Source organism: Somniosus microcephalus, chromosome 15, assembly GCF_052327205.1.
Source record: "Somniosus microcephalus isolate GS21.2 chromosome 15, FLI_Smic_1.0, whole genome shotgun sequence".
NCBI lineage: Eukaryota > Metazoa > Chordata > Chondrichthyes > Squaliformes > Somniosidae > Somniosus > Somniosus microcephalus.
The window spans coordinates 109,425,900-109,444,952 of NC_141001.1; the positions used below are offsets into that span (position 1 = coordinate 109,425,900).

At 44.3% G+C, this 19,053-nt stretch overlaps 1 protein-coding gene across 1 annotated transcript in view; it reads left to right on the forward strand.

Moving 5' to 3' along the window:
• ccdc73 (coiled-coil domain containing 73) overlaps positions 1 to 19,053 on the forward strand; it is a 207,098-nt gene that overhangs the window by 185,461 nt on the left and 2,584 nt on the right. Inside the window, exons 17-18 of the mRNA XM_086008260.1 lie at positions 1,874 to 3,439; positions 9,546 to 9,679. Coding sequence (XP_085864386.1) covers positions 1,874 to 3,439; positions 9,546 to 9,679 — 1,700 coding nt within the window. The remainder of the gene's footprint in view (positions 1 to 1,873; positions 3,440 to 9,545; positions 9,680 to 19,053) is intronic.

Consider the following 19,053-nt stretch of genomic DNA (forward strand, 5'->3'; position numbering starts at 1 on the left):
AAAAATTGCAGGGCTCTGGGGAAAGAGCGGGGGAGTGGGACTAATTGAATCGCTCTTTCAAAGAGCCGGCACAGGTACAGTGGACTGAATGGTCTCCTTCTGTGCTGCATCATTCTATGATTTTATGTAATGTACAATATATTATCAGGGCTACTGATTAACTATGATTGAATAAATCAAATTCCATTTTATTACTGTGTTGTAAGAGATTTAGTGATATTCTTGGCCTCGAATAATAAGATTATGTGCACATCAGCATGGAAAGTGTACATCAATGGCAGTGATTATTATTAATAGTTTAACTATGGAGTTAATTTTACCTCTTTTTTTGAAGCCTAGGATATGGAGGATGGAAGAGGTTATGGTTGTTGGGTAGCAGGAACAGCATGTAGCAGTACTGGGTAGTTGGAGGAAATGGGTGAGTTAGTAGTTTTGGGAGGGTAGTTCCGGGATTGGGAGTGGGTGCTTTGAGGGGGAGGATGTGATATCTGCTATAACTGGGAGGGGCACTGTGGGAGCACTGGAACAGCTATTAATGGTGTTTGGGAAAAAATGTATCAGGGTCTGGTAGGGGTGGGAGAGGGGTCCAGATATGACACAATTAGGAACAGTCTCATGAGAATAGCGGCAGGCCGATCTTGGAATAAAAGAGCACTGGAGTAGCAGTGGTAGGATTTGGGAAAGCTGTGGTGGGGTTGCTGGCCGTGGGAGTACTGGGGGTCTGGGTTTAAGAGTACTGCGAGAGAGATTGCTGGCCGTGGGTGCACTGGGGGTCTGGGTTTAAGAGTACTGCGAGAGAGATTGCTGGCTGTGGGAGTACTGGGGGTCTGGGTTTAAGAGTACTGCGAGAGAGATTGCTGGCTGTGGGAGTACTGGGGGATTGCTGGGAGCAAATCTCCCCTGCAATATCTAGCCTAGTGTAATTGTCACTGTTAGCTGCAAGATAATGCATCCCCACATGGTGATGGACGATGACCTCCGCTCAGACATGTGAGTGAATCATCCGTGGGATATATGCCAGTCAGAGAGGATGGTGTACGGATTCCTGGAACTTGGGGAAATACCAGGAATTCTGCAAGCTTATATGACCCAGGCACCCACCATGCAGACCCAGACCAACCCCCAAAGAAAGTCAAAGTGAAGCCACAAGCTAACAGCTCCTTTCTCATGCCCCACAAAAGACAGTCCCTGAACCCTAACCGGTCCGTCACCACATTTGTAAGAACTAGCCAAATGCCATGGCCAAATCATCCTGATCTTCCAAAGATAGTCCTCTAAGTACATTGTATATCGCTGCACGTACTATGTGACAAACTACACAGTGACTTTATTTTTTAAAAAGTTCAACATTTGTATAAAAATTGTAATAGAAATTTGTCTTTAAGAAAACCTATTAGGCAAAAAGGGAAATTGGGTCCTTCAAGCAAAGGAACATTTTAGAGCAACACGCAGAGATCGTGAGATGAATATAGAGGGAAGGAGGCTCGTATAGAAAGATTGAGAAAGAGTTGGAGGCGAGTAAAAAGAATACAGAGAGAGAAAAAAAGTGGAAGACAGAAAGACACACATACAAAGATTAGAAAGTGGGAACGAAGAAGAGACACATTTAGCGCATGAGAGATTTTTAAAAATTTGTCTGTTGCATTGCCACGGGACATCAATATTATATAATATACATTGTTCGTTACATGATGTGGGTTGCGGTCATTATAAAACAATGTACTCGCTGACTCGCCAGGAGCAAAGCCACAGGAGATCCACTTGTTTAAATATCATTTACTTAAACAAAACTGCATAGAATAAATGGAAGAACTGAAAAAATTGAAATGTGCAGATCTGCTTTCTAGGTTAACCTTGTCTTTTATCATCACAGTTAAAAACAGTAATGTATTGCCACCCGACACCTCTAAGCCAGCTGCAGAAATGCCAGAGAAGGCAACTGATAATGGGGCCCTGTTTGTGAATGAAAGGCAGTACACCAGTGTGTCAACGGTGAAAGTTAATGCTGGAGAGCCCGAAGACATTCAGCAGGGCGAAACAGGAAACACTTGCTATGAAGCAGAGTCTGCAAGTGCAGAACTCAAGACGCGGTACAGTTCTGTCTGTTTGGCAGAAGTCCCAGTGAAAGGAGGAAAGATGCTCCCAGACAGTGCTGATGCATTAGGTGTCTGCAGTGCAGATGTAGGTCAGCAGACAGACTCCATCGCACATAAATTCGACGGAGGCAAAAGCGAAGCAGTTTATGATACAAATGATAAGACTAAAACCACACAGTGTGACAAAGGTGTCTTTATAAATGAACCACCTAGGACTGAAGCCAGAGCAGCTCCTGGCACCGACGAGATTCTAGCAAGGGAAGTCAGTGCAAATGAAGTACGAGGGGATACTAACCAAAGTGCTTCTGACCTTGTATCTCAACCAGTAATACATGAAATTAAAAATGAGCAGAAATCCACTTTAGAGCAGCAGCATGGACAGCACAGCCAAGCAGATATTCTGCTGGAAGAAAACTGTGCTAACAGCGATACGGCCGAACTCTGTCAATTGCATAATCCCTGCAGCAAATCAGATGTCAGTCCCACAGAATTACCCGCTGACCAGCGGAATCATTGCGTTCCGTCAATTGCAGCCTGTAAAATTAACGTTAGTGTTGATGCGGACAATAAACTCCAGTCAGACATTTCGGTTGAAGTAAGGGATCTCGGGCCTACCGACCATGGGCCAGATATTACCGAGGAAATCAGTAGCAATGCACAAAGCAGTCTTGTCAGTACTGATGCTCAGCAGAAAGAAACGAATAATCCAGAAACTGTCATTTCCGACAGCGAAGCAATTGAAGATTTGCACGTAACTGTGCCTAATGCTGAAGCTTTGGAATATCTGCAAGGCAACATGGCACAAAGGGATGACTGTATGACCAGTAACCGCTCACTAAACTTCACAACTAACGCTGACCGTGGTGTGCTTATAGCCCCACACACCCAAAATGCAAAGGAAGCTAACGACAGTGCAAATGATTCCGCGACCACAGTGGAAAGTCGGCAAGCAGCCGTTAGTAAAATGGGTTTACATGCTGAAATAGGAGAGGCGAGAGGCTCGGCCAACATAACAGAGAATGAATTCAAACCCATCTTTAAAAGTACTTCATTTAATCCAGTTACAACCATCGTTTTAGATCACAGGACTAACACATCAACTTCGGAGGCAGGGGCTGCGAGCAGCAAAACAACGGCAAGTCAAAGTTGGTGGAAGTTTCGTGGCCTGCCTTCTTTAGATTCTGGCAAAGGAAAGGATATGCTGAACAAAGCCACAGCTTCATTCTCAATCTCATTTCCGAGAGACAAATTGGAGGCTCCGATCATAAGCAGGAATGTCCCTTCAGCATTCACTTTTCCAAGCCAAATCCGTGAAATGAGTTTGAGAAGGCCGAGTGCAGCAGGTAATGTCTGCTCTTCTTTTGTCAATCCTAGGGTAGCAAAGGGAGTGGATAGAATTTAAACTGTTATATAAAATACCCATGAGAGTTGAACCATTCAATTATAGTGTAACTGGAAGTAGTGAGGGCCACGTAATATATGGCAAGACTTAATTTTCTCAATTACTGAACCACCAACCCTCATGATATGTTATTTTGCTAATGTGTTATTTTCTGGTAATGAACTATAGATCATCTCTATCTATGATTAGTCACCGCAAGTTATGAAGTGATTAGTCACAGTAAGGACATCATTATGCCAACTGCATTGAGGGCTCTGACTGTTGTTACCTGCTGTGACACCAAGAAAAAGGATGTGATGATAAAATAAAACTGCTTATACCGAGCCCACCATATGTTTGACACGTGGAAGTGACCCAAGGATAAAGACAATTATGCACTGTTTGCGATTTGCTTTTTGACTGATGAGATCATCTAAATCTATTACTGCTTGGTAATGGGTCCTGATATCTTGTATATTCCTTATATAATTTACAGTTTATTTATAGAAACTCGCTGCTCAAACGTCTCAATACTGTACTATAGCGGTAGCTACACAATGCTATATACCATCAGGCCCAGTATCACTGTTCTCCATCATTATTGAATTGAATTGAATAAATCTGGCAATTTGTGGGCTTCCCCATTATTAAAATTAATCTCTTCTCTACCTGCTCTGGCCTACACATGACTCCAGTCCAACACTATACATTTGACTCTGAAAGCCCTCAGAGCCACCAGGGATGGATATAAAATGCTACCTTGTTGGTGTTGCCCACACCCTGGAACAAATAATAATAAAAAAGGATCTACTTCGATCTGTATCATGCATCAACTGTGGCTCAGTGAGTAGCACCTTCGCCTCTGAGTCAAGTCCCCACTCCAGAGACTTGACCACAAAAATCTAGGCTGACACTGCCACTGCCACTGCAGTGCTGAGGGAGTGCTGCACTGTTGGAGATGCCGTCTTTTGGATGAGACGTGAAACCGAGGCCCCGTCTGCTCTCAGGTGAACGTAAAAGATCCCACGGCACTATTTCGAAGAAGAGCCGGGGCGTTCTCCCCGGTGTCCTGGCCAATGTTTATCCCTCAATCAACATCACTAGAACAGATTATCTGGTTTTCATCACATTGCTGTTTGTGGGAGCTTGCTTTGCGCAAATTGGCTGCCACATTTCCTACATTACAACAGTGACTACACTTCAAAAAGTACTTCATTGGCTGTAAAGCGCTTTGGGATGCCTGTTGGACATGAAAGGCGCTATGTAAATGCCAGTCTTTTGTAATATCTAGGCTCAGCCAACACTGGTAGAATCCACTAGTGGGATGGTGTTTGTGCTTATGGGAGTTGGAACAGGTGTTCCTGAACGGTGAACAGTAGCAGGGTTAATTCATCTGCAAAGATAATTACAAATTTGAGGGCAGACTTCAAACTCCAGGTGCCACATTTTATATGAAAAAACTGATAATCCTTGAAAAGAAGTAAGGAGAAAGAAATTAGTTATCACTTAATTCTGGGGTTTTTTCTTCACCTTAAAATAACCTGGAAAGGTTGTTAAGATAACATGAGAAGCCAAGCAGCTACCAATCTAGAGATACATCCAACAGCAGTAACTATTATCAGGACCTCTTTAGGCTACAGCAGGCCCATCAAGTCTCTACTGGTGTTTTCCCATGTGAGTCTCCTGGCCTAATTCCACTCTCCTGCTTGTCCATCATACCTTTTAATAGTCCTTTTCTCATTCAGCTATCTAATTCTTTTTTTTTAAGTTACAGACTCTGCTTCAACAATGATTTATGGTAGAGAATTCCAAATTTTCACTGTTTCAGCCAGTGGCTCACTTGGTAGCACCCTCGCCTTGGAGTCATCAGACACTCCAGTGTAGTACTGAGGGAGCGCTGCACTGTCGGAGATGCCGTCTTTCGGATGAGACGTTAAACCGAGGCCCCGTTTGCCCTCTCAGGTGGACATAAAAAGATCTCATGGCCACTATTTTGAAGAAAAGCAGGGGAGTTCTCCCCGGTGTCCGAGCCAATGTTTATCCCTCAATCAACATCACTAGAACAGATTATCCCACCGCCAGGACAGACCCACCAGGGGTGGTGGTACAGTGGTATACAGTCGGGAAGGAGTGGCCCTGGGAGTCCTCAACATTGACTCCGGACCCCATGAAGTCTCATGGCTTCAGGTCAAGCATGGGCAAGGAAACCTCCTGCTGATTACCACCTACCGCCCTCCCTCAGCTGATGAATCAGTACTCCTCCATGTTGAACACCACTTGGAAGAAGCACTGAGAGTCGCAAGGGCACAGAATGTACTCTGGGTGGGGGACTTCAATGTCCATCACCAAGAGTGGCTCGGTAGCACCACTACTGACCGAGCTGGCCGAGTCCTGAAGGACATAACTGCCAGTCTGGGCCTGCGACAAGTGGTGAGAGAACCAACACGAGGGAAAAACCTACTTGACCTCGTCTTCACCAATCTACCTGTCGCAGATGCATCTGTCCATGACAGTATTGGTAGCAATGACCACCGCACAGTCATTGTGGAGACGAAGTCCCGTCTTCACACTGTGGACACCCTCCATTGTGTTGTGTGGCACAACCACTGTGCTAAATGGGATAGATTCAGAACAGATCTAGCAGCTCAAAACTGGGTATCCATGAGGCGCTGTGGGCCATCAGCAGCAGCAGAATTGTAATCCACCACAATCTGTAACCTCATGGCCCGGCATATCCCTCACTCTACCATTACCACCAAGCCATGGGACCAACCCTGGTTCAATAAGGAGTGTAGAAGAGCATGCCAGGAGCAGCACCAGGCGTACCTAAAAATGAGGTGCCAACCTGGGCAAGCTGCAACACAGGACTGCATGCATGCTAAAAAGCGGAAGCAGCATGCTATAGACAGGGCTAAGCGATCCCACAATCATCAGATCAGATCAAAGCTCTGCAGTCCTGCCACATCCAGTCGTGAATGGTGATGGACCATTAAACAACTAACGGGAGGAAGAGGCTCCATGAATATCCCCATCCTCAATGATGGTGGAGCCCAGCACGTGAGTGCAAAAGACAAGGCTGAAGCTTTTGCAACCATCTTCAGTCAGAAGTGCCAAGTGGATGATCCATATCGACCTCCTCCCGAGGTCCCCACTATCACAGAAGCCAGTCTTCAGCCAATTCGATTCACTCCACGTGATATCAAGAAACGGCTGAGCGTACTGGATACAGCAAATGCTGTGGGCCCCGACAACATCCCGGCTATCGTGCTGAAGACTTGTGCTCCAAAACTAGCCGCGCCTCTAGCCAACTATTCCAGTACAGCTACAACACTGGCATCTATCTGACAATGTGGAAAACGGCCCAGGTATGTCCTGTCCACAAAAAGCAGGACAAATCCAATCCAGCCAATTACCATCCCATCAGTCTACTCAATCATCAGCAAAGTGATGGAAGGTGTCATCGACACTGCTATCAAGCGGCAGTTACTCACCGATAACCTGCTCACTGACACCCAGTTTGGGTCCCACCAAGACCACTCGGCTCCCGACCTCATTACAGCCTTGGTCCAAACATGGACAAAGGAGCTGAATTCCAGAGGTGAGGTGAGAGTGACTGCCCTTGACATCAAGGCAGCATTTGACCGAGTGTGGCATCAAGGAGCCCTAGTAAAACTGAAGTCAATGGGCATCAGGAGGAAAACGCTCCACTGGCTGGAGTCATACCTTGCACTAAGGAAGATGGTTGTGGTGATTGAAGGTCAATTATCACAGCCTCAGGACATTGCTGCAGGAGTTCCTCAGGGCAGTGTCCTAGGCCCAAACATCTTCAGCTGCTTCAGTGACCTTCCTTCCAACATAAGGTCAAAAATGGGGATGTTCACTGATGACTGCCCAATGTTCAGCGCCATTCACAACTCCTCAGATAATGAAGCAGTCCATGCCCACATGCAACAAGACCTGGACGATGTTCAGGCTTGGGCTGGTAAGTGGCAGGTGACATTCGTGCCACAGAAGTGCCAGGCAATGACTATCTCCAACAAGTGAGAGTCTAACCATCTTCCCATGACATCCATCGCCGACTCCCCCACCATCAAAATTCTGGGGAGTCACCATCGACCAGAAACTTAACTGGACCAGCCACATAAATACTGTGGCAACAAGAGCAGGTCAGAGGCTAGGTATTCTGCGACGAGTGTCTCACCTCCTGACTCCCCAAAGCCTTTCCACCATCTACAAGGCACAAGTAATGAGTGTGATGGAATACTCTCCACTTGCTTGGATGAGTGCAGCTGCAACAACACTTAAGAAGCTCGACACCATCCAGGACAAACAGCCTGCTTGATTGGCACCCCATCTACCACCTTAAACATTCACTCCCTCCATGTACCGTGGCTGCAGTGTGTACCTTCTACAAGATGCACTGCAGCAACTCTCCAAGGCTTCTTCGGCAGCACCTCCCAAACCTGCGACCTCTTCCACCTAGAAGGACAAGGGCAGTAGGCGCATGGGAACACCACCACCTCCAAGTTCCCCTCCAAGTCACACACCATCCTGACTTAGAAGTATATCGCTGATCCTTCATCGTCGCTGGGTCAAAATCCTGGAACTCCCTAACAGCACTGTGGGAGTACCTTCACCACATGGACTGCAGCGGTTCAAGAAGGCGGCTCACCACCACCTTCTCAAGGGCAACTAGGGATGGGCAATAAATGCTGGCATTGCCAGCGACGCCCAGATCCCATGAACGAATAAAAAAAACTTGCCCTTTAATACTTTGTGAGTTGTCAATCAATTTCTTCCCTCTGCTTCCCATTGTTAGTCCCAGTTATCCTACAGGAAGCAACTGAGCAATGACAGATTAACAGCTATTACAACCATGCTCCTGAACCCAGACTAAGCATGAGCAAAGCCATGGGAAATGAGAGAGTGTTTCCACTTGTGCAGAGAGTGTTTCCACTTGTGGGGAAGAGCAAAGCTAGAGGCCATCAATATAAGATAGTCACCAAGAAATCAAATAGGGAATTCAGAAGAAACTTCTTTACCCAGAGTGGTGAGAATGTGGAACTCGCTACCACAGGGAGTGGTTGAGGTGAATAGTATAGATGATGCATTTAAGGAGAGGCTGGACAAGCATATGAGGGAGAAGGGAATAGAGGGTTACGCTGATAGAGTTAGATGAGGAAAGACAGGAGGAGACTGGAGTGAAGCATAAACACTGGCATGGACTGGTTGGGTCGAATGGCCTGTTTCTGTGCTGTATATCCGATGTAAATCAGGCTAGTATGTGTGTGTGTGTATATGTACAGGTACCAGTGACCGAATCTCAGGGTTCAAATAAATTACAAAAATGTTGCATTTCACTCCTGTAGTTTATGATGTTGACTTGAATCCTTTGAATAGATTACTGCCTTGTAATCCACCCCCATCTATCCAGTATCCTCTATGTAACTTTGAAGGCAGCAACTAGCTCACGGTACACATGTCTATCTCCCAGCCCAGCTTCCTCCCAAAGGTCCGAAATGTATTGGTCACATGGGATTTGCCATCGCTAAACCAATCAAAAATGATTTACAGTCTCACATGATCAATTTACCAGACCCTATGTGACTAAGTCCAGACACAGACATGAACTCTACGAGTGTATTTCTCTTCACTTCTGACAGGAAACCGAGTCCCCAGTAGAAATAACAGAAATTGCACATTTGAGACCTAATAAGGTGAAATTCAGGCAATTTTGTTGCACAAATTAGTATTTGTTCTTCCCCAGTAATTACCACTAGTTAAGTATACTAAAATGTTATGGTATTTGTCAAGGAAAGATAGATTTTGAAGAAATATTTCAAACGATTTTTGAGCACTCTGGCGGTGTAAGATCAAAGCGTACATTAGAATAGGAAATTGTCTAGTGAATGGATGAACAGTGAAGCGTTTCTGATTAAACTCGAATAGCCATAATTCTCAAGGTCAGATACAAACTAGCAGTTCAATGACTTCAAAATGAGCATCTGGGGAATTTCAAAGTTTAACGCATTGAGTGTAGTTGTAACCATTTCCTCTCTGTCACTCAGATTCTCCCAGTACTAAAAGGGTGAATGACACTTTTAATACCTCCAGTGTTCCTCTTTACCCCAAGAGAAATTCCAGTGAGGAGTGGAATGCAATAGCACAGACGTTTTGTGATTTTTCACGGCCTCCAGAGCAGGTAAGTAGATTTTAAAACATCATTCTAAACCTTTGCTGAGTTAATTTGAGAGGAATGTGCAATTTTATACACAAACAGACAATTTATGACACCGATGGGGTTCAGAGATATTGGGAAGGGCATTGGCATCATTTTTCTTTTACAATTAAAACTGATATAGAGAGAAATAGGCATGCTGCATGCATCAACAAGACTATATCTGGTTCTTTCACAAGACTGGAAGAAAGGGGGAAAGGTGGTATGAAGCGTATCCTGAACAATGCATGAATTGTCAAGGAAAGTATCATTTAAAAAAATCTCATGCTATGCCTGTCAAAGTGGTATGACAGGAGAGCATTGCTTGGAATAAACCTTAAAAAGTAATTGGCAATCAAGGTATTTTATATATCAAAAAAAAAGTCTTGCGTGACGTACTCATCCATCACATTTCAAAGTGTCAAACATATATATTTTTTTAAAAGGTACTTATTTCCAGTTGGTTTGTCAAACCTGGGGCAACTGGGGACATAAAAGCAGCTGCTAATCTACAGAGAAACAATTAGGCCTAGAAATTTGTCTCGAGCAGTGGCACAAAACAGGCGGGATCGGATCGGCCGCCCGTCACACGCAACACCTGATATTCAGTTCCATCGCAGTCAGTGTAACTAAATATCGGGCGCTGCGTATAACGGGCGGCCAATCCGATACCGCCCGTTTTGTGCCACTGTCCGGGACGAATTTCTCAGCCTTAGCTTCCAGCTGACCTCAGGACACACAAATTTACATTAATTAGACCTTGTGGCCTTAAAGGAATGGTCCATTTTACATTTAGCTTCACCTTAGCAGTGGAATAATACATTGTGCATTGCACGTTGTATTGTAACCTGCCATCATAAAACAGTGCATACTTTAACTTAACTGTGAGCAACACCAGGGGAGATCCACTTTAGGATATAACTGATGTACAGGATTGAAAACAAGGTTGAGAATCTCAGATTATCTCTTTTAACAACTCAGGCATGTCAGCTGTGGCTCAGTGGGCAGCACTCTTGCCTCTGAGTCAGAAGGTTGTGGGTTCAAGTCCCACTCTAGAGACTTGAGCACAGAAAGCTAGGCTGACACTCCCAGTGCAGTGCTGAGGGAGTGCTGCACTGTCAGAGGCGTCATCTTTCGGATGAGACGTTAAACCCCCATGGCACTATTTCGAAGAAGAGCAGGGGAGTTATCCCTGGTGTCCTGGGCCAATATTTAACCTTTAACCAACATCTAAAACAGATTATCTCATCATTATCACATTGCTGTTTGTGGGAGCTTACTGTGCGCAAATTGGCTGCCACGTTTCCTACATTACAACAGTGATGACACTTCAAAAAGTACTTCATTGGCTGTAAAGCACTTTGGGACGTCCGGTGGTCGTGAATGGCGCTGTAGAAATGCAAGTCTTTCTTTCTTTCTAACTCTTAAACCAAGCTGGGAAAAAAAAGTGTGAGCCCAGAAAGACCTGGCTCTGTGTGAGGCGCAGTTCCATCAGCTCTGGCTCCGCCAGCTACATGACTTAGAGCCCTGTTCACCATGATGAGTGGTTGCGGAAAGACCTCTTTAACTGGTGAGAGCATTTCTGTGACAAATGACTCTTGATTGGAGCAACAACTGTAGAACTCTGGCAATTTGGTAATGATGCAAGGAGGTTTGTGGACATTGAACGCAGAGTCTATGCTAATGAAGTGAGCACCCTTTGGATGGCAAACCTGTTTACTGATTAGCCAGTTGGTGAGATATTGAGGTGAACAACAAGGGGGATGGTAGAGATCCTACTTGTTTTTCAGCTTAAAAACCCAGTCCAGCATGTGTATCTAACATATGGTGTTGTAGTTCTGCCACGCTAGTTTATTTAGGAATATAACGGTCTTGTTTTGTATTCCTAATGTTTGTCTATATTGCAACAGTGACTGCATTTCAGAAGTACTTCATTGGCTATGAGGTGTTTTAGGACATCCTGAGATGCTATATAAATTCTTTCTTTTATTATTGAAATGTTAAAAGACTTGCAATTTGATCTTGAAGTGAACGATAAAAAGGATTAGTCAGAAAGCTTTCAGATTCAGAATAAGGAATCCATCACCTTTGAGTGGAGATCTGAGATGCCAACCTATCTTTCTGTATAAACAGCCATAATGGGTGTGGTCTTGCTTTGAGGATATTATCAACTGTCAACCACCATTCTACAGCAGTGGGGATGACCCAAGATGGCATTTGTAAGTGAAATAGGTGATCAGCAGAACGGGAGGAATTGTTATTGAGGCACAGGTGCAGTTGAGCACATAGAACTGTGCATACTGGGAAATTTGCGGTCAGTAGGGTGCAAGTTAATGTGACTGGATGGATGACACCCTCCCGAGAGAGGAAATCTGTGATAAGCACTGCACTGAAGTGACTTCAAGTCCATCAGTGTTGGAGAAGTCAGGTCACACTTTGATTACTTAACGGCAAAAAAAACTGCAACACTCTCAGTGTCCCCTCTAAGAGAGACAAGTCGTAGACACGTTCCCTTGCATTGAAGTTAACCTACTTATAAATGACCCACGGTGTATTATTGTCAAAGGGGCCAACATAGAATCTCAAGGGAAATGGTTTCTAAAATGTACTCCTTTAACTCAGTAATATAACTGGTTACTTCCACAATATATCAAAACATTCATTGTAGGGGACAATGTTTGCTTTGTATAATTAAGATGAGGTCTGAAGGATTTAACGTTATATTTCAGTTCTCGGTTTGCACAGACTGCGCACTTTGCACCATCCCAGCTTCCATGGAAGTGTATTGGTTTTTTTATGTTTGATTATTTTTTCTCTGCACTTTCCTCATTGCATTGCAATCCCTGCTGCACACACACACACTCACACTCACACTCTCACACACACACACACACACTCACTCACACACACACGCTCACACACACACACTCACACACTCTCACACACACACACGCTCACTCACACACACACACACACACTCATATACACACACACACACTCATACACACTCACACACACACACGCTCAAACACACACACACACACACACACGCACACACACACACACACACACACTCATACACACTCACACTCACACACACTCATACACACACACTCACTCACACACTCGCTCACACACTCACACACACACTCATACACACTCACTCACACACACTCACACACGCTCACACACACTCATACACACACTCACTCACACACTCTCACTCACACACACACACACTCATACACACACTCACTCACACACTCACTCACACTCACACTCTCACACACACACTCACTCACACTTTCACACACACACACACACTCTCACTCACTCTCACACACACACACACACACTCACTCTCACACACTCACTCACAAACTCTCACACACACACACACACACACACTCACTCACACACTCTCACACTCACACACTCTCACACACACACACACTCTCACACAGTCACAAACTCACACACACACACTCACTCTCACACACTCACTCACTCACAAACTCTCACACACACACACTCACTCTCACACACACACTCTCACACACTCAGACTCTCATACACACCCACTCACTCACACTCACACACACACTCACTCTCAGACACACACACACTCGCACACACACACACTCGCACACAGCCCAGACCACTTTATGCCCATCAATTCAAGAAATCAATTTGATTTAGTTTCGCTGGTTTGGTCACAGTACCATTTTGAGAGCTGAACAGTTTTGAGAGATTAGTCTGCAAATTAAAAAAAATTACTTCACAGGTGTCGCTGGAAAGGCCGGTATTTATTGCCCATCCCTAATTGCCCTTGAGATGGTGGCGGTGAACCTCCTTCTTGAACCGCTGCAGTCCGTGTGCTGAAGGTTCCCCCACAGTGCTGTTAGGTAGGGAGTTCCAGGATTTTGACCCAGCGACGATGAAGGAACGGCGATACATTTCCAAGCCAGGATGGTGTGTGACTTGGAGGTGGTGGTGTTCCCAAGCGCCTGCTGCCCTTGTCCTTCTAGGTGGTAGAGGTCGCGGGTTTGGGAGGTGCTGCCGAAGAATTTCAAATCTGGCTGGTGTATTATAATTATTAACATGTGAATAGTCCAGGAGAAACTAAAAATGGAGGACATCCTAACATGGCATGACCAGATTAAATATCATTGGAAGTAGCTTTTCTCCTGTCTATCAAGTACACAAAACTATTATCCTAAATATAGTCCAAACTACTGCAGATTATTGTCCCTCCTTAGATGCTACACTGGCAGTATTGAAGCTACTGTGTTGATTCTTTGGATAACTAATGATCTGCCTTTCCCCATTGCTTTCAAATCTTTATTTTTAACCTTCTATCAGATACTAGTTTACATTCTGGCCCTCACTATTTGCTTCTAAATTCAATAAATACCTAACTATCAACGTTCCCGCTGAGCTGCGCGGCCATGCGGTGGTCTGGAGGTCCCGTGCAGGCCGCTCACAAGCTTTTTAATGTAAACAACCGCCCATGCGCGAAAAATTGAATGGGCTGGGCAGCCGGTTAAAGGGGCCGCGCACCAAAAGAAATTACAGGGAACACTGCTAACTATGGTGCTTCAACATTAATTCCCTTCCTTCATCACCTCCCCCCCCCCCCCATTTCTGTTTTTAGTCTGGGTTTGTCTCCCTTTTTTCCTTATACATAATGAAATTTAATCCAGCCATAGGTAGCGTTTTACAGTTAGTCTTTAGTATTGCATGTCTTTTGCAATGTCTGCTGTGATTTTTTCTATTCACTATGGTCCCTGCACTATCCAGGTTTATTTATTATACCCCATTATCATCAGAGAGTTCTTATTATTTCCTTTTAAATCTGTGTTGGCCATTTTGCCTCTCTCTGGAAGTGCCTCCCCCACTTTCATAAAAATTCTGAATGTTTTACTGTCTGTTTATAACTCAGGCCTTAGGAGACTGTATGCTTTATTAATTCACTTCCGCTGTAATTCTATATCACCCTCACCTAGGTTAAAATAATAAAATCAGCTCTTCCTACAAAACCTGTTGTGAGAATGTGGCTCTAATCGCAACTTGAGTGTCAACACCCTTAGAATCACACAATCTTACAGCACAGGAGGAGGCCATTCGGCCCATTGTGCCTGTGCCGGCTCTCTGAGTTATCCAATTAGTCCCACTCCCCCTGCTCTTTCCCCATAGCCCTGCAAATGTTTCCTTTTTAAGTAAAGATCCAATTCCCTTTTGAAAGTTACTGTTGAATCTGTTTCCACCGCCCTTTCAGGCAGCGCATTCCAGATCACAACTCACTGCATAAAATGATTCTCCTCATCTTCCCCCTGACTTTTTTTGCCAATTATTTTAAATCTGTGTTCTCTGCTGACCAACCCTTTGGCCAGTGGAAACAGTTTCTCCCTTGAATCCATACTTTTCTTCTCACCTCTTTCTCTTGCTAATCAATTCCTTTCCCACTAAATCCATAACAGAAATGTAACCATTTTTTTCTTCTACATCTTTGCCCTGGGTCTAATTTACCCCCAAATTCTAAACTATTCTTCTCAAGCTGACTGCGTGGGTTCACTATGGGCCTTGCTTCCTTGTCTTTAAGAACGTGATCTTATACTGTAAACAGAGCTCTTTCACAACATGGGACCTGTAAGCGGGGAATACATTATTATCCTATTTTTTAAATGAATTCTCAGGATGTGGGTGGGTGATGGGTGAACCGCCTTCTTGAATCGCTGCAGTCCGTGTGGTGAAGGTGCTCCCACAGTGCTGTTAGGTAGGGAGCTCCAGAATTTTGACCCAGCGAAGGAACGGTGATATATAGTCAAGTGTGGATGGTGTGAGACTTGGAGGGGAACCTGGAGGTGATGGTGTTCCCATGCACCTGCTGCCCTTGTCCGAGGTAGGTGGTGGAGGTCGTGGGTTTGGGAGGTGCTGCAGTGCACCCTATAGATGTTACACACCGCAACCTTGGTGTGCCGGTGGTGGATGGGCTTCATTCACCTATTCCTACTGAGATAAGCATGGTTAACATCCATACTGTAATGTATAAGCCTCAGCCTACAACAGATTGTTCAACTACATTCTTTAAATTCTCATGTGTTTCTACTTCAAACCACTAAAAGAACATTTTGCTGAGCTCCTGCCCAATATCTGAATCCTGTCAGTTCCACTCTTCATTTAATTGAATTTTCAAAATCCCTGTAACGTTTTACCTCTTCCCCAGTAAAATCAATGTTTGTATTTTCCATTCTCTCTTTCTATATTCTTCCCCTGCCCCCTTTCCAGGTCTTCCTTTACTATACTTTATTCATACTCCTCTGAGAGTGAGATGGCAATCTGTTCCCTGGCTTCTGCCGCTGCTTTGTAGCTGTCCAGGAAGAAGTACATAAGGTGGCATGGGGAGGCTCTTCCTCCGATTTCTATTCCCTTCTTGTAGGAAAGCACCCAGCAACAGTATGAAGGTCCTTCGTGTGAGTAATTGCTGCAACCGCACCTTGTCACTCTATCACTCATTATACGATCTCCTGATAGTTGGCTGGTTGTGTATAATCTTGAAATCAGCTGCCTATATAATGATACAGGTTCAGAGGAAATTTGGGACATATGTTTTGCACTGGAAGAACTTACAGAAGTAAAAAGTGTGCATGACCAAGCTCGTTGTGCGACCAGCTTCCTACAGCAGTTTAAAGCACATTTATTTTTCTATGCTGGATCGCCTGCCTCTCAGGAGTATTTCCTGTGCTTTAATGACCTTGGTTGTTTCAACTCCATAAATATAGGAACAGAAGTAGGCCATTCAGCTCCTTGAGCCTATTCCGTCATTCAGTTAGACCATGGACGATCTGTACCGTAACTCCAATTACCCGTAGTAATACACTTGACAATGCTGTAAGGGCTGGAGCAATCAGTTTCCTTCTCCATAATTTATGGCTTCAGATTGCATGCCTGCCTGTTTGGACATTTGGTGCAACGTGTTGGCAATGCCCCAAAACCATGAGCCAACTTTGGCAATGTTTTGAAAGGTTATAAATGCCACCAAGAAAAAAAAACTTGGAAGCTATCCCTGGAATTGCTTACTGGACCAAACATTGCCAAAAGGAATCACGTGTCTTCCGTTATTTTGGACCAATCAATTTTCCAGGTTGTTAGTGCCCCAGATAAGAAAACAATCCAAACAGAGCTACAAGGAAGCCACTAACTTGTCCTTCCATTCTATATCTAACCATACTCCCCTTGACCGAGGTTTTTATGTGAGACTACCAATAACCAGAGAGACTATTGTAGGGCAATATGCTGCTTGGATCTTTGAACTGTTTTCCATATATTTAATTGGAGCCCTCCAACCTTAGAAGGCCACCAACCAGTCACAGTATTCCAATCTGGGAGGTGCTGGAAAACTAAATCAGCTCATTGCACACAATGGGGCAGTCTCTCTGGATCAAGAGACAGAACTTTTCTGGTAGTTGGTCAAAATTAGACATTTACTGGTCATTCAGTGTGTTGTCTTAATGAATCTGACAAGATTATGCTTAACCTAGTGTGCCCAGGAGGTGATTGCCAAGATAATCTATATGGCAAGAACAAAGCAGCCCGCTTGATTGGCACCCCATTCACTCCCTCCACTACTGGAGCACCGTGGCTGCAGTCTGTACCATCTACAAGATGCACTGCAGCAACTCGCCAAGGCTTCTTCAACAGCACCTCCCAAACCCACTACCTCTTCCACCTAGAAGGACAAAGGCAGCAAGCGCACGGGAACACCACCACCTCCAAGTTCCCCTCCAAGTCACACCATCCGGACTTGGAAATGATCCTTCGTCGCTGGGTCAAAATCCTGGAACTCCCTCCCTAACAGCGCTGTGGGAGTACCTTCACCACATGGACTGCAGCGGTTCAAGAAAGCAGCTCACCACCCCCTTCTCGAGGGCAATTAGGGACGGGCAATAAATGCTGGCATTACCAGCGACGCCCACATTCCGTGACTGAATTTTTAAAAAGTACTTACTTACAAATAGTGCAGCATCTACCCATCATCACTTAAAGCTGGGTGAATATCTGTGACAATTGTTACTTTCTACTGTCTATTTAAAGAGTCCCTCGGATAACTTCTCCATGTCTTCAGATTCAAGAAAGATGCATGCAAAATTAATCCAGTCACCAAACTCTTTCTGCCGGTATGGAATGCAAACCTTGTTTTGGATACTTACACACCCATTTGAATTACACGTATGCACACTAAAGCTCACTTCGGAGAAAAGGCTTTGCTGTGTCAGTACATTCCAAAGCTGTTGCAGTGGAGTAATCCAAACCAGGGCAACAGGAGGATACTGCAGTGTTCAAGCCCCAGTCTTAATTCCACCATGAAAGTTGTGCAGGTCCCACCTGTTCTCAAGACAGTTATTCTGTCGTTTGTTCCACAGTTGAGAGACTGAGCACAAGAATGAATTGTTGCTATTGTACACTCACAGGGACTTCCATTAAACAATTATTTTAAAAATATAAACAGAGGCTTGCCAAATGACAGAGTATAATCGCATACCACTTGGCAGGAAGAAATTCTTGTGGAATCATTGTTAGTTTGTTGGGTTAGTGTAAAAAATTAGTATGCAAAATATCTGAGATTGCCATATGGAACAATTATCCTACACTTACTAAAATGTATTTATGGCAGTCTGCCAAAGCTGGCCTGCTATTGGCGAATCTGTTCATAATGCAAGAAAGGCCTACCTTTTCCATTACTAGATTAAAAGATGGAAGTATTTCTTAACCAAAGCAACAGCCAAGGTTCCACGGGCATGTCGTTAACGTAATACTGTGACCATTTGTGGTGAATGCCAATAAATAAATTTCTGCATAAACTCACTCCAGCTAATTTAATTGTTCAAACTGGAACTTGTTACCTACCACACAATAGATCCAGTCTCAAGAAACTAATGAGACCAATTTCCCCCCTTTCAGACCTAACTAAAATCTGAAGTGAGCTTGACCTATGGCCGCAATATGAACTATTTCTATTTATCTGCTTTTCCATTCTCTTCACATTTGTGCTCTTCTCATTTTGTAACATTCAACAATTTTCTTCTAGTTTTTAAACCCAACCTGAATTAGCATCTTCACCTCAGATGAGAGTCAATAGATAAATCAGTTCCTAAACGCAAAAACTGAGCTGAGAACATTTTATGAAGTCAGGAGCGCCTTGCCGCAAAAAAGTCTAATCCAACAGGTCGCATTTCAAACCATAAAACATACCAAAAGATATTCATCTATACGAGGTAGACCATTTGATAAAATGGATTTACCAAGTGAAAATCATTAGGACTTTTCATCATAGAGTACAAACCATTTCAATCATGAGC